Source organism: Anthonomus grandis, chromosome 1 (genome assembly GCF_022605725.1).
Source record: "Anthonomus grandis grandis chromosome 1, icAntGran1.3, whole genome shotgun sequence".
NCBI lineage: Eukaryota > Metazoa > Arthropoda > Insecta > Coleoptera > Curculionidae > Anthonomus > Anthonomus grandis.
In genome coordinates, this window is record NC_065546.1 from 41,073,101 (window position 1) to 41,089,564 (window position 16,464).

The window sequence follows — 16,464 nt, forward strand, 5'->3', positions numbered from 1 at the left end:
TAAGAAATATTTATTTCTTCTAAGTAATATAACGCTATTACAGCCAAAATTTTATTGTTGCAATCGCAATCAGTAAATAAAAACTTGAAACCCATACTGGTAAATCAAAATAAAAAAAAATTTTGTCAATCAGTCGTATAAACAGTCACATTTGAAGTTTTCCTTTTCCCCATGTCTTAAATAAGGCGAATGGCGACCTCTGCGTTCGTTGTTAAGACTCACTTTTCTTGGGATTTGGCCGTGTTCAATGATAGATAAATCGGGAATTGGGGGGAATACAAAAGCAGTATTCTTTTTAGTACAAATTTAACGTATGGTGTTGGCCACATACAGGCGGTTACGCTTATTTATTTTAAATTTCACAGTAACAAAGCCACCCAGGTTCAGACCATTAGCAGAGTGATCTAGCTCGCTTGTGCTGCACTCGCCGACTTCGTCGCAAATTTCTTCTTTGTCTGATCTCAAAGAGCCTGGATCTAAATCCTCAGCATCATCAACTTCACGACCACTCTTGCTTTTTGACTTGTCATGTTTTGGTTGTTATTGTTTTGATATAATTTGAGTCGATGTGACATCATTAGTGGTGATGCTTTTACCCGCCACGATATTAATTTTCTTGCACCGTTTCGGTGGTTGACTAGGTCCGCTTTTAAGTTCAAAACTTTCTAACACATACCTCCATGCACTTTCCATCAGCTCAGAGTCGTCAGTTGTACGTTTTATCTTATCCAAAACTGCGTTGGGATTAAAATGCACTATAGCAGACGCCTTGAACCCCGCCATAGCGTTAACTCTAAATCTATCTCCAAGATCCTCTATTGTTTTTTTTTAACATTCGAGGGAATAAGGTCTTGGGAAGGACACCCCTGTTTCGCAGTTTCCACATTTCTAGAATTTTTCCTTCACGATAATTTTCACGGGCGAAAATAAGCCACGTCTAGTACGTCACTGCTGTAGCATGTGCGCGCAATTTTGTGGAATTAGGATAAAACTAATGTTATTTTTTGCGCACTTTTAAGTCATACTTATTGTTATATAGCTTCTGAGATTATTACCAAAAAACATTTTTATCACCTTCCAGCTGTTAAAAATAAGGCAATACAACTTAATAGAAACAGTCTTCGCAAAGAGTAGAATCACACCAGCTTTTCTGGGAGCGATTATACTCGGATCCTTCCACTCTCTTTCCACTCTTCGTAAATATTTTGGGCTTTATACATTGCGTAGGGTGCAGATGCGAGGTGCAAGACGAGTTCTGCCCGCGACAATAACAAACAACCGTGGTGGTAGTTTTGCTCGCGTCAAGTGCCCTGAATGCATGCTTAGTATCTCACTTTGACTATACTTTGAGGGCACCAGGATCGTCAGCGAAGTTGGTTCGGTCATAATTTATTATATTAGACGGTGGAATGTTTTCAAGAGAATCCCGTAGATGATTGCAATACTCCTTAACCACGAACTTAATAAATATACCTGGACTGCTAATGCATATGGCCACGCTACCCAAAAATGACCACTGCCTGGTGGCCGCCATTTTATAGTGGTTGTGTCCTTTTGATGTCACTCTGAATATGTTTAGTGTTGCCAACAAAAATATATTAAATAACGGTAATGAAGTTGACGACGCTGACGTTTGACGTGTGAGTATAGCAGATTTCCTAGTTTTTGGCGATTTGTAAACGACGCTTGAGTATATCGTCTGGAACAGGCGATGTATCTTCCTCCTTATTTAATACGTGAATAATGTCTATCTTTATTTAAAGGTATTTGGTTCACTGTTTCTCAAAACCGAATTATTGTGAATTATCTGTGTTGTTTATGATAGAATTATATATTTTTACTATATAAACCTTTGCTAATTAAAAAACCTCATAAAATCATCTATATTTTGATTTTTATAGATGATTGTATCTATTTATGTGGAAATATTGTACATGGAGGAGAAGTAAGACTCGTAATAGTAAAAATAGAAAGAAAATAAAAGTGTTTTAACTGATTTTGTGAAGCAAATACAAGCAAAAATTTAAATGAAGATCATTATTTTCACGGTATTAGGGTTTATACGATTCAAGTTTACGTTTAGATTTAAAAGATGCAAGATTATCAGAATAATAACACAAATATTTTAAAGTGCATGCATCTATTCCAAGTTGATTAAAATGTTGTCTCATTTTAGGTGAGGATTACTTTCTTTCATAAATTTTAACGAAAGTACCAGAAAAATCACAGTTATAACGCAACTATCCCAAATTCTTACCGTTATGTAACTTTCTATTTTGTATTTTTGTAAACATAACCTCTCAAAAACTTTAATTGTTTTGTTTCCCTACAATTGGCACAACTAAAATTTGTCAGAGTGACCAACATCGAAAGGACACCATCACGCAAAATGGCGACCCCCTAGTAATGGTCATTTACTTTTGATTGAATTGGCAGTCCAGGTATATTTATTAAGTTCGTGTCCTCAACCGATTCGAAACTTGTTGGTCTGTCTGGTCTCTCTGGACTACGTCACTCGATTTTTACGTCGCGTTAGTCAATTTCAGTCTAAAAAAACAAAATTTTTTAATGTAATGCAATTGCAGTTGTACTAAGTGAAGGTGTTTTTACGCAATAAAGTCATATTGTCAAAAAAATAAAATTTTCTTTTTATTAAGAATCTGATTCCTCCGGTGGCACGGTGTTTTACAAAGACATAATAACATAGCTTACTGGAACTCTTCTCTCCGCAAAGTTTGTGGTAAGTTACCGATGCCGATTCATGAAACAGAGGAACCATTCAAGACCGAGCAGGTTATTATGGAACCGCTTCTCGTTTATTGAAGTTTATGCGTCGAACAGATGTCGGTTTTAGTGGAAAACCCCACTGTGCGCACAGGTGAAGACCATCAACAAGCACTCTTTTTACTTCATTTGTTAATGCTGGCTGTCCTCCATAAGGTTCAGATTTATTCTTTACGCGATAGTTTAAGGTTACATAGAAAAAAATTCTTTTGACGCTTGTCTCATCGACATTTTTTTCGCCTTCACATCTGCCACAGCCTTCTTAGTATATATGCGAGGTATCTGAAAGAAATAGTAAACATAAAAAAATAGTCAAGATAACCTAACAATATCATAACCTTAATATGTACAAAGATGCAATGGTGCAAAACCTATAAAAATAAGCATTTATACATTTCCCGTAAAAATATCCACTTGACCCCGGATGACTGTTCCCGTTTTGCAAATATTACCGACGATGGTGATTCTTCACAATTTAGCATCTCTTTCTTCTAGCCGCTACTAATGATTGATGTTTCAGGTATGACTTAAATCTCTAAGTGCCTCACTAGGTCGTATTCGTAGACTCTCTCTTCTTCGATAAGCCTTCTTTCTGGATGAGCAACTCTTTGCTTTTGCAGCGGTTTCAAATTGACGCTGATAAATTTCACATGAAGAAGTACCATCAGATTAAAGCAATTTAAGGCGCACCAGTCGAATTTGGTATTGTCACAAACTTCATTCTTGTAGTTCACTACTGAAGATCTACAGAACAGCTCATGTAGGGCAGTGGTTTTTCCCAAGCTCAGTTGTTAAATTGGTGAGTGTGGCAGAGTTTTCTTCCAATTCTGCAGAATTTTCCAGCAATTTAGCTTTCAGGTGGGCAGAATTTTATTGCAATTTCACTTCCAGGTTGCCGGAACTTTCGAATAATTCTTTTTTCAAACCTCCCTTGACCTCTGCAGTATTTTCCTGCAATTCTTTTTATATACCTTCTTTGTTCTTTGCAGAATTTTCCAGCACTTCTTGTTTCAAACCTTCTTCTACTTTTCCGAATTTACCATAAATTTAGCTTTGAAACCTTGGAATATTTAACCGATATCGCTTGCACCAGCAAGAACAAAGTTGTCCGGGTTGGCTTTGACCAGTTTTTTCCGTTCAACTCACTTTTCAGCTCATCCACTTCTAAATTCATGAGCTACATATTCACACCCATATAAATAAAAATACTCAAGTAAATTTATTTACACACTTACTGTACTAAACACAATTATCTAAAACTACTAGAAACATTTATTTATACCGTTTTTTATTTTAATGGTATGTATTTAAATTAAAACACATACCATTAAAATTTCTAGTAAAATCAATCAAGGTTGATATTAAAAGTACATTTTTGGCTTTACTCCAACTGAATTCTCGCTCTACAAAAGATAAAATTGATCTTTGGCTAACGATCCGTATACTTTAAAGTTACATGTAGATTAATAATATATAAAAAGACATTTTAACTTGGTCTATTAATGTAAACTTATACAGAAAATATCGATTTGAAGTGGGTTATACTTATTTTTTACGTCATAAATCACGTTACTGTACAGGATTAACCGAGACGATTATATTAAAGAATGATTGATGACGGTGGATCGGACACTTATGTTATCCATATTGATGTAAATTTAGAGTTTTTTTTTGTTTAATTCAGGCATTTTGATATTTTAAATTTAATATTCAAAAACATTGTTTTTTTTTTAAATTTAATTATGCTAATAAAAAAATTTATACTTAAACTAATATCAATTTATTGTACGGTTTGTTCTTTAATAACCATAGAATATAGATTCTTTTGCTTTTCTGTATTTTTCGCATAATAACGCATATGACACATATTGGGCATAATTTCTCCTTATGAAATGGTTTCTACCTCATTACATTTTTCAGTTATGAGCTAAATTACTAATCTTTTATATAATATGATTGTTTGGCCTAAGGAAATAAATGAAGGAAGAGAACAAATATCTAAAGTTATCTCCTATATTTTACGTACTAATTATGACCTGAATCATTCGCTTAACTACGTAATAATGCTCATTATAGCCCATTGCATCTTATAACCATCCATGTCCATTTATATGTCCCATTTATAACATGTGACCTGAGAATAATAATATCGTTAAAAAATTGATAAAATTATTGATCAAAAATATTTTTTTTCTTGGTTTCTATATCGTTTCATTCTTCAATAATAGCCTGAATTATTTATTTTCTTATGTAATAATGCCAACTACATAGAAAAAGTAATATTTTATTATCATTTTCGATGATTGCTTGGGCCTGAGGGATTAATAATTAATTATTAAGCTTCTTGAAATTTTTAATCTTCTTAAATTTGAATCTTATCTCATCTCAAATACGTGAATAGGTACATGAAGTTTAATTGATGTTATTATAACAAACAGCAATATCGATGGCTGCAGCAGCAATGTGATTCAATTTCCAATTTCCGAGACAATATTTGATCATACTCAATGAATTGCAAGGCAAATTTATTCGATTCCTAACTTAACTTTAAGAATTAAAATAGGACATTTTTAATAAGAATATTTTAAATCTACTTAAAAAAAGTGTTTCTTAAACAAAAAAAATTAAGTAAAACCATTTAACAGCATGGATAACCGCAACCATTAAACTATTAATAAACTCAAAGGCAAAGCACATCCAAAATATTTAAAATGTAAGACTAGAGCTCACTGGAACTTTTACAATTACAAAATACAATTTTTTTTTAAATCTGATATTAAGTTTTGGATTGTCGTTGAATTACCCTCCTTTTCCCGTTATATAAGATCATTACAGATTGTTTATAAAAGCTTCTTTTTCTGTTTAAATATAAAATTCTTATTCCTTATCTATTTGGATTCTTGAGTAACAAATGCACCAACGTTTCTATTTAGTAGACCAAAGTCTATTTAGTGTCTAAAGAAAAATCATTCAACAGATCATTCAAATTTCGCTACAAATTTGAACTATTCATTTATAATATCTTAATTAATAAGTTGCAGCAGTATGGGTTCGGAAGAACCCTGAGTGCTGCGGTTTAAGGCTCTTAATATCAGAAATTAGATTGTAAGGGAGATTATAAGGTATGATGATGTCTTCTTGTAAGCTGATAAGCTATCATGATTTAGTCACCACTAAATCTTGGCAAGTTTTTGCGACTTATTGTAAAAGTAAAGTCCTTAAAATGGGACTTGCACATCGATTACACATCTAATTATTTATTACACACCTTATACAAAAAATTAGACGCATGTTTTGCCCTAAGATCGATATCAGGGTATTTGACAATGCAATATTTAGCATCCTTACATCTTCGTTATACCTTTTTCCTGTGATACATGTTATGCGAATTAATTGGAACATATTTTTAAACTACCCGTGTCCAGAACTCTTAAAGTAATATAAAATATTAACCCTTTCTTCTTTAGTCAAATTTGAGTTTGCTTGTTGTATTCGGAAAAATATATCAGCAATTCCAGAAAGGCCGAATCTCGCAATTACTAACTTAAGAACAAGGAGCATGCTCTTTATCTTTTAACCTAATATCCAGAGTTAGTTAAAAGCTTTTTTATATACAATACAAAAAAAACCGCAATTATCTGCCATTCAAGTTCAAGTTATAACAATTTGCAACGCTATGAAATCACACTTGCTAAAGAGATCATTATATGCAGAAAGCCACTTTCTTATTTAATAACTTTATTAAACTACAACATGAATACCGTTATTCCACTTAGAATTTGTCACAAAATGTGCTCGAAACAAGACCATTAAAAAAAACTTTATTAAATGTTATACTTATCCTTTTATTTAAATTTTTGACTTCTTTATTTTCCCTATTTTTACTGCGACTCTATGCTATAATTATATTTTGTACTCTATCTCCTTTTTTGTGTCAACCTGTAGTGCAGCATGTCGACTGAAAACAATAAAATTATTTGTCTTGTTGATATCGATGTAAAGCTGCATTTTCTTCTACGTTTACATAGATGTTGCAGGTCTCTTAGTTGACATTTGTCACTTAGAATAACAGTGTCGTCGGTATGTTATATAGTATTTATATATTTTTTATTGATTTGTACTCATTTTCGCTTTTGAGTAGATCCTTTAAAGCTTTTGTCTAAATATATACGAGTATAGTAAATAGTAAAATTATATAGTAAAAGTAAACCTTCTCTTTAGTCGTATTGCAGCTTTCTGTATTGTACTTTGTCGAAGCTCTTATTGTAATCAACAAAACACCGAAAAACGTCCTTGTGCAGGTTACGACATTTTTATATCATTTTTCTCATTGATTTGTTGGAATTGTATTGAATATACATTTTAGCCAATCTTCTATACCATTTTGTAACCACATTTCTCCATACCTAATTAATTGTATTAATGGCTAGCAGACGTAATTATCATACTTTGTATTAATTTACAGGAGTCTTTCTACTTAAAACGGATTTTTAATCCACAGGCGCACTCACATCATACTAGATTTTAAAATAAAGCACATTAAACAGCCATTTTTCAAAAATTGGTAATTTGGTTATAGTTTAGCTGTGGAATGAGCTTCTAAAGAGTTGCTCAACTCCGTTTGTTAGAAACTTGACAATAATAATTATTCCTTATTAATTTTATGCATTGGTGTTCTGTTCTTCTCTGGCGTAGGTGCTGTTTGTTTTAGTTTAATTAAATTAAAAGAATTAAAATTCTATTTTGCAATCTACTAAGAAAATTTAGAACACACAAGCACACCTAAGGATAACACTGTTAAGCCTTTTAGGTTGGCTGCTTTTAAAGAAGCTGTATTTGCGTAAGTTTTTTTCTTAAAATATCATATTTTATTCGTTTTTTTTTTAATTATAGGAGAGAAACTTACCTGACTTCTAGTACACAGTGACAATGTGACACCTGACTTCTGGTATACATGACTTTATAGTATAGTGACATTGTCAGATGTATTTATAGTGATTTATATCATAGGATACCAATACAGGTATCAGAACTATGGGATCAAACTTCTGGGGGTTGTTCAGTGCAACAGAAGAATCCATTTGAGTAAAGAAACCCATGTCCGGAAATGCGTCACTACGCCACTACGGCCCTAAGACGCGTTAAAATTTATAAAAACCATTAATTACCTAAATAGGATCTGCTACATTTATTTTTACCTTTTGTACATGATACCATAAAAACAATTGTTTAAAATTAACGCTTATCAATGTCAATTCTCAATGTCATGTTTAAAAATTTTATAGCTTACAATTTTTAAACATTTATTGCTAATGGAAAACTTTACCAATCAAGAATTGGCAGATATGCATTTGGCATACGGAGCAACAAACTGCAATGCACGAGCAGCATCGCGGTTGTGTCATGGACGTTATCCCGAACGACAGCATCCTGGATACAAAAAGTTTATTGCGGTTCATCGGCGGCTCGCTGAGACAGGCATGTGAAGACCAAGATGCATGATACTGGTGTTGCTCGAACCATAAGAACGGTCGAATTTGAAGAAGAGGTGCTTCAGCGAGTTGCCGATGAACCATCAAATAGCACACGTGACGTCGCTAAGAATATGAATACGAGTAACGCTTCTGTCTGGCGGGTACTACACGAGCAACAACTCCATCCTTACCAGTTCCAGAAAGTTCAAGGTATGACTGCAGCCGATTATCATCCTAGAGTTCAATTTTGTCGATGGCTTCTGGATCACATCATTGCACAACCAAATTTTTTACGATATGTTTTGTGGACCGATGAAGCCTCTTTCACAAGAGACGGTATTTTTAATAGTAGAAATAGCCATGTTTGGGACGAAGAAGAAAATCCTTATGCAATTTTTCCAAGAAAACATCAGAATCGTTGGTCTGTCAACGTATACGCAGGCATTATTGATGATTATTTAATTGGGCCATACCTTCTACCGGAACGGTTAACAGGACCTATTTATCTGTGTTTCTTGGAGGAAGTTCTCCCAGAACTCCTTGAAAATGTTCCACTAAACGTTAGACAGCAAATGTGGTTTCAGCATGATGGAACGCCGGCTCACTTTGCTGTACAAGTACGCGAGTATTTGGCTCAGCGGTTTGGGCACCATTGGATTGCTAGAGGTGGAGCGCAGTTTCCTGGCCTCCTAGGTCACCCGATTTAACGTCGCTCGATTTTTTCTTGTGGGGACATGTACAGTCTTTAGTCTACGAAACTCCAGTAGACTCAGAGCTAGACTTAATTGGATGAATAACAGTAGCATTTGAAATAATTCAAAACGAGGATCAAATGTTTAGTGTAGTCCGCCGAAATCATGTGCGGCGTTTAAAACGGTGTATTGAGGTTGGAGGAAGACATTTTGAACAATTGTTGTGATAGTATTATATACAAAAGGTAAAAATAAATGTATCAGATCCTATTTCTTCTCTAGCCTGTATCTATCCACTCCTGAATGTAGGCTTCTTCCAGTGCTTTCCATGTTTGTCTATCTAGGGCAGTTTGGAGCCAGTTTCTCCCTGCTATTCGTTGGATGTCGTCCCGCCACCGCGTTGGTGGTCTTCCCGCATTTCTTTTTGTAGCTCTTGGGCGCCATTGCATGATTTTGTTAGTCCATCTAGATGGGTCTTGCCTTGCAACGTGACCTGCCCATCTCCATTTTAGTTCGGCTACTCTTTTCATAACATCCGTTACCTTTGTCCTTCTTCGAATCTCATCGTTTCTAATGTGGTCTCTTAAGCTAGTTCCCAGTATGGCGCGCTCCATGGCTCTCTGGGTTGTTCTGAGTCTTTCTGCGCTCCTCTTTGTCAGTGTCATCGTCTCGAGTCCATACGCTGTAACGGGTGATATGCAAGCCTCGTAGACTTTCCGCTTAATATTAATTGGGATTCTTTGGGATTTTAAAATGTATCCTATTCTTCCGAATGCTGCCCAGCTCCAAGTCTTGTTCTCCGGGATATTTCGGATGTTTGGTTTTGTTTTCCCAGTCTGACAGCGTGGCCCAGGTATATGTATTCCTCGACGTTTTCGAGAGCGTGGCCTTCTATAGTTATTACTGTTTGTTCGTTGGTCATTATTTTGGTTTTGTTTAGATTCATCTTGAGTCCGATTTGTTTTGATGTTTCTTGCAGTTCTTCCAACATATCTTTTAGCTCGTTGATGTCATCACTAATGACAACAATATCATCAGCAAATCGAGCTCCATCTACGTTGATACCTTTATTTCCCCATGGCAGCTTTTTAAACGAACTTTCCAGTGCGATCGTGAAGAGCTTAGGGGATATGGTAACTCCTTGGCGGACCCCCTTTTCTATCTTGATCTTATTTGTTGATGCTTCTTCGTTGATGGTCACTTGTAGTGTTGCGTTGTCGTAGATGTGTTTTATAGGTTTGGAGTATCTTGTGTCAATTCTTGCCTCGTCCATTGCGTTCAGGACAGCCCAGGTCTCGACAGAATCGAACGCCTTCTCGTAATCGACGAACGCCATGTGCAGTTATGTTATACTCGGAGCATTTCTCTATTAGAGTACGGACGTTTTGTAGATGGTCATTTGTACTAAATTCCTTCCTGAATCCTGCTTGCTCGACTGGTTGATAGAAGTCAAGTTTATTTGTCAGCCGGTTGGTCAAAACTTTTGTGAGAAGCTTGTACAAGTGTGAAAGAAGACTGATCGGTCGATAGTTTGCAATATTGGTGTTGTCCGCTTTTTTGAAGATTAAAACAACTTCGGCATTTTGCCAAGATTCCGGTATTTTCTCTTCGCTAATACATTTGTTTAAAAGGAGACAAAGGGCATGCTCAAGCGCTGCTCCTCCCATTTTTAGCATCTCAGCGGTAACGCTGTCTTCTCCAGGTGCTTTCCTACTTTTCATTTGTTTCAGGGCCTTTTTTAGTTCGCTTCTGTTTACTTCTGGTATATCTTCGGATCCAACGTTCCGAATTTCTTGCCAGGCGATGTTTGGTTTAGGCAGGGTCCTTGTAGAAGTCTTGAATGACATTTATTACACCTTGTCTATCTGTAACCATTTCCCCATTTTTATTTTAAAAAGTGTTTTCCTTCCTCCAGACATATTTGACCTGAGTACTTTCATGTTTGAGTTTTTTTCAATGGCTCTTTCTATTAGCTGATTATTATGAGATCTTAAGTCTTTTCGACATTCTTTGTTTATTGTTTTACATATCTCCCTGTATTCATTTGAGTCTCTGGCAGTTCTTTTCCTTTGGTCTATTAGCTTCAGTGTGTTTGGGCTTAGTTTGGATGGTTTTTTTACTTTGTACTTACAGCAAATTTTCTTTGTTGCTACCTGGATACTGCTCGTGATGGTTGTTGATAGCTCGTCCAGTTCCATTTTCTTCAGGTAATTTAAGTTGTGCAGTTTGGCTTCTAAAATAGTTTGGTATTCGTCTACCTTTGACATCAATGTTTCAGTGGTTGGATAGTTTCCTTTTTGAACCATCTTTTTCCTTTCAGCTTTAGTGTTGATTAGCAATCTTGTTCGGACCAATCGGTGGTCGTTGCCTGTATCGAAAGAGTTTAAGACAGACACATCTTGGCATATGTCTCGTCTGTTGGAAATTATATAGTCTATTTCGTTTTTTATTTGTCCGTCCGGGCTTCTCCAAGTCCACTTTCTCTGGGGGGGTTTTTTGTAAAAGGTGTTCAAACAGCATAGATTTTGATGTTGGAGGTATTCTAGTAGCATTTCCTCTGTCGTTTCGGTTTCCTATACTATATGATCCTATATTTGGTGGATCGTCTTCGTTTTTCCGGCCGATTTTCGCGTTAAAATCTCTCATAATGATTTGAAACTTGGCGTTTTCCGACCTTTGAGCTGTCTCGATGTCTTCATAAAATTGTTCGACTTCTTGGTCTGGAGAGGAGCTTGTAGGGGCGTATACTTGGATTACTTGCATGGAGCATCTTTTATTGATCTTTAATATAATGTATATTACTCTGTTTGAAGCAGCCTCCATTTTAGTGACTAGGTGTTTTAGTTTTTTGTTTATCATGATCGCCACTCCACCAATATGTGAGTTTGTGTCCGCGTTCTTCTTATATAATAGGTGTCTAGACGTAAGGGTGGTCACACTCTCTCCTTGACGTCTAGTTTCACTTAGGCCAATTATATCCTATTTGATATCCTCTAGTTCGTTTTCCAGGATCTCAAGGTGTTCCTTTGATCTCATAGTGCGGGTGTTATACGTAGCAATTTAGATTTCGATCTTTGAAGCGGGGTTGATGTTTGGGTTTATTGAGTTTTTGCCTCCCCCAGAATCCATGAGGCGACTTGACTTATCAGTCCGAGATTCTGAGTTTTTCACGCTACTCGCCTGGGGTATATCTGTTTTAGAACTCAATATTGGAAGGGTTTTGGCATTAAAAGGCCACGCTTGCCTAGCGGGTTGGCCAGTTTTGGTTTCAGCCGCCCACTTTGGGTCAGACGCTGTTTTGGGTCGCTCCTCTGGAGTCAGACACCCACACCTGTTTGGTCCGCGGGAGGTATTTGATTTCCCTCCTACCACCCATATCTGGAAGGCATTCCCCTATCCGCCACCTGGGGACGCGCCCTCTAGGGGTTACAGGTTCCCCCGAGGGTTTAGTTCAACGAACCCTACAATTCCTATTTAGGTAATTAATATTTTTTCTAAATGTAAACGCTTCTTAGGGCCGTAGTGGCGTAGTGACACATTTCCGGACATGGGTTCCTATACTCAAATGGATTCTACTGTTGCACTGAACAACCCCTAGAAGTTTGATCCCATAGTTCTCAAACACCCTGTATTTTAAGATTCTTTACAGTTGTTGAGCCTGAACTACGACCAAAAATATAAATAATATTGTTTTTCATAATATATTTTTTTTTATTATTGTTTATTTTATTTTATTATTTTTTACGTTTAGTCTTAACAATGAGAAAAATTGCAAATTATTTTAAAATGTTATAATGATTATTCAATAAGAACCTACATCATCTTATTATTGAGGAAGAGAATTATTTTATTACGTTTTTCGAGGATTACGGAGTCTCAAATATATAACTCTATGAATAAATTTTAATTTTTAGATATTCTTCTTCATTAATTATTTCCAATTATAGGCTTAAGTTCTCTTGAATTATCAGTGGGCTTATTAAATTATACCCACAACTTCACTTTATTATTCTATTTCAGTTCATTTTTCAAAATCCTTTACCTATTGTTACTACAAATACAGACTTTTGTTTTACTAAAATTTCACTTTAATAATCCTCTACCCTGCTTTATTACAGTATAACTACCAACAACGGTTTCTTTGTATGATAATTTCATCCTTTCCATTTGAAAATTAAGATTAAATAAGGTATTCGAAACTGCTGAGAAAACCACCGGCACGTCTCTTTTAACTTTAATATTTTAACTCTGCGCCCTGTGTTTGTATTCCTAACGATCTGGAGAATATCTTGAGAAAGTTATGAGGGGACTTAATAAGGCTGAGTTAAGAGCTTAATGTTATTATAAATTTTCAGCATTGTCTCTTCTTAGAAATGATTAGGTTGAAATAGAACCGTGGAGAATTTGGCTGCTTATTACAACATAATACAAGAACAGATTTTATAATAGGTTAATTTCAAACGCAAATGAATACGTTTTTAAAACAGTATAAAAAAAATGTTCATCCAAATTCGTTGACATTTTTGTATTCTTGACTCCGAAAGATAAATTAAAAATTAAATAGTTTTAGGCAATAGCAAGTGAAAAAAAAAATATTAAAAATTTCTTCAATTTCCACAAAAAACTTATTAGTAAGTGTTTTTTTTTGTTTTCCTCTTAATTAAATCGCTCATTATTAACAACCATCAATTTGCTGAATCTAATGAATTATCAGAGTAACTTAGCAATTTTTTTGTTTGTTTCAGGGTGGTGAAAATTTCGTATTGACTGATGACCACATTGTGATAATCATGGTTATCTTCTCGTTGATTTTAGCTGGGATGTTTATAACTTTCGTCTATAACTGTATAAAGAAGCTTCTAAGGGACCATAAAACTATCAAAGTAAGTTTTTATTGGTGTAGTTGTAGGGTAGACTTTTTTTATTAGCGAAGAAATTATTTATGAACACCGGTTGTTGTTGAATCCCCCGGTGGCACTCGATGCGTATTCCATATGTAAATAGATAATACTTATTTACAGTAATGACTTTCCGTTAACATAGAACATTACACTATATGCATCTTAAAAACAAAATTATTGTATCAAATAGTCTAATTCTTATAAAATCTGTTTTGACAATCTGTTACTGGAAAATACATTTTAAAAAAAATACCATATTAGTATTCAAACATAGCATCAAATACCAACTTCATCCTAATATCATAATATCAAAATTAGGTAGCAAAATTTTTCGTACCAACGTTTTTCATACTTTTTGGTCTCTATGAGGAGTCATTTTAACGTCCTTATTTAAAGTGATGTACAAATGTCACATCCAAAATGACGTCAATGAGTCGTACTATATATCGGCTAAAGTACGTCTTAAATGGAATGGCAAAACATGCCTGAAAGAAGTTAAATATTTATATAGGACGAGGTTAAAAGACTTGTAGTTTTTTACATATTATACTTATATGTAAGTATACTTAATGTCTAAATTCATTTAAAATTCAGGGGTGTGTTCGAAAAAAAAATGCTCGGACCCGTCGTTTTTTATTTCAAGTTGCGCATTTTTGTACGTGTATGTATATACAGGGTTGCTCAAAAATAAATTACGACCATCAACTTTTTCAAATGAAAGCACCTTTTTTTTGATTTGTAATCTTGAATTCTACGTATGTTTCATGCATCATGTCCTATACCTAAAGTCAACGATTATCGAAAAAAAGACGACCAAACATTATTATTGAAGTTCACCTTACGATCCCTGAGAATTTTTATACAGAGCTAAATTACATTTATTCGTGTTTTTTTATTGTTGGCTGGTGACCCTGTATTTTCATAGAAACTGTATGACAGTTGTAAGCCAAACAAATATTGTCAAGTGTGAAGTGTATGAGCAAAGTTGCGGTTTTTACAATGGTAAAGTTAACGGAACAAGAAAAAATTGAAATTCTGTGCATGGTTGGGTTTGGTGATAGAACTCGTACTCAAAGAGAAGCTGCTCAATTATTCAATGAAATCCTGATCGTCCTCCGATATGTCAAAAGTCAAAAGGTGAGTAGAATAGAGGCTAAATTTAGAGAATTCGGTTATGTTAGAAATCTGCCGAAATCTGGTCGACCTGCTCGAGATGAAAATGAACAACGTGACGTTTTGCTTTCTTTGGAAGAAAATCCATGCACTCCTCTGTCGCAGATTAGGGCAAATTTACACATGGCGAAATCTATAATTCACCGAATAGTTAAAAAGCACAAATACCACCCCTACAAAGTTATTCCTGTGCAAGGGTTATTTGATGACGATTTCGATAGGCGAAATGAGTTTTGTGAACGCTTACAAAACATGTGCAATCTAAATAATAATTTAATAACAAATATTATTTTTTCCGATGAAGCCACGTTCTGTTTGAATGGTAGTGTGAACAGACGAAATTGTCGACATTGGGCAACAGAAAATCCGCATTGGATGATGGAGGTAAACAACCAGTACCCTCAAAAACTAAATGTGTGGTGTGGAATAGTGCGCGAAAGAGTAATAGGTCCCTTTTTCTTTGAACAGAGTTTAACGGGACAAGTGTATCTCGATTTTCTCCAATTTGAATTAGTTCCAGCATTACTAAATTAATTTCCAAATCCATTGGACCCAGACTATCCTGACGAAGAACTAATTTTCCAGCAAGATGGCGCTCCTCTGCCCTATGCTGCCACTGTGCGAGCATTTTTGGATGAAACCTTTCCCAATCGGTGGATAGGAATGAGAGAACCCATCGAATGGCCTGCTAGGTTGCCTGACCTAACACCAATCGACTTTTTTTTGTGGGGATACCTCAAGTGGAAGGTATTTGTTAATAGGCCAAATAATCTAGACGACTTGAAAGAGAGAATTCGCAGAGAAGTGAGCGCCATAACTCCGGAAATGATTGAAAATGTGCAACGAAAATTTTTTATTTGCGAAATTCAAAGATGAAATAAAAAAAGGTGCTTTCATTTGAAAAAATGAAGTTGATGGTCGTAATTTATTTTTGAGCAACCCTGTATATACAAACTTCACGTACAAAAATGCGCAACTTGAAATAAAAATCGACGTGTCCGTGCGTTTTTTTTTTCGAAGACACCCCTGAATTTTAAATGAATTTAGATATAACTTTTGGGATGCACTGTATAACAAGGAATACTAATAGTAATTATTGCTTTTATTTCTTGACTTAAAATTCCTGTCAAAAATCTAATTAAATCAAATCAAAGAACAAAACGTGAAAAGGATGATTGACTTCTCTATTGACATCCCGACAAACTTATCAACGTCGATCTTGCAATTATAGTGGACGATGGCTATCATGAAAATGATCTGGGTCGTTTTGTTAGGTTGGCTACGTAGCTATCGACGGAAAAGAAGTGGGAGTTGCTACAAAATCCTTGGATCCCGCCCAGAAATTACTGTTTTAGTTGGAATTACTACTTTGTTGGATTAATATGTACCATGGCTAGTATATTCCAAGCGACTAAAAGTCAGGTTTATGGTCAGGCCATA

At 35.1% G+C, this 16,464-nt stretch overlaps 1 protein-coding gene across 2 annotated transcripts in view; it reads left to right on the forward strand.

Annotated features, from left to right (window-relative positions):
* The window catches only part of LOC126737743 (neuropilin and tolloid-like protein 2), a 622,239-nt gene that overhangs the window by 570,865 nt on the left and 34,910 nt on the right, over positions 1-16,464 (forward strand). For both annotated transcript variants that reach the window (XM_050442771.1, XM_050442764.1), the window contains one exon: positions 13,696-13,833. In XM_050442771.1, coding sequence (XP_050298728.1) covers positions 13,696-13,833 — 138 coding nt within the window. The remainder of the gene's footprint in view (positions 1-13,695; positions 13,834-16,464) is intronic.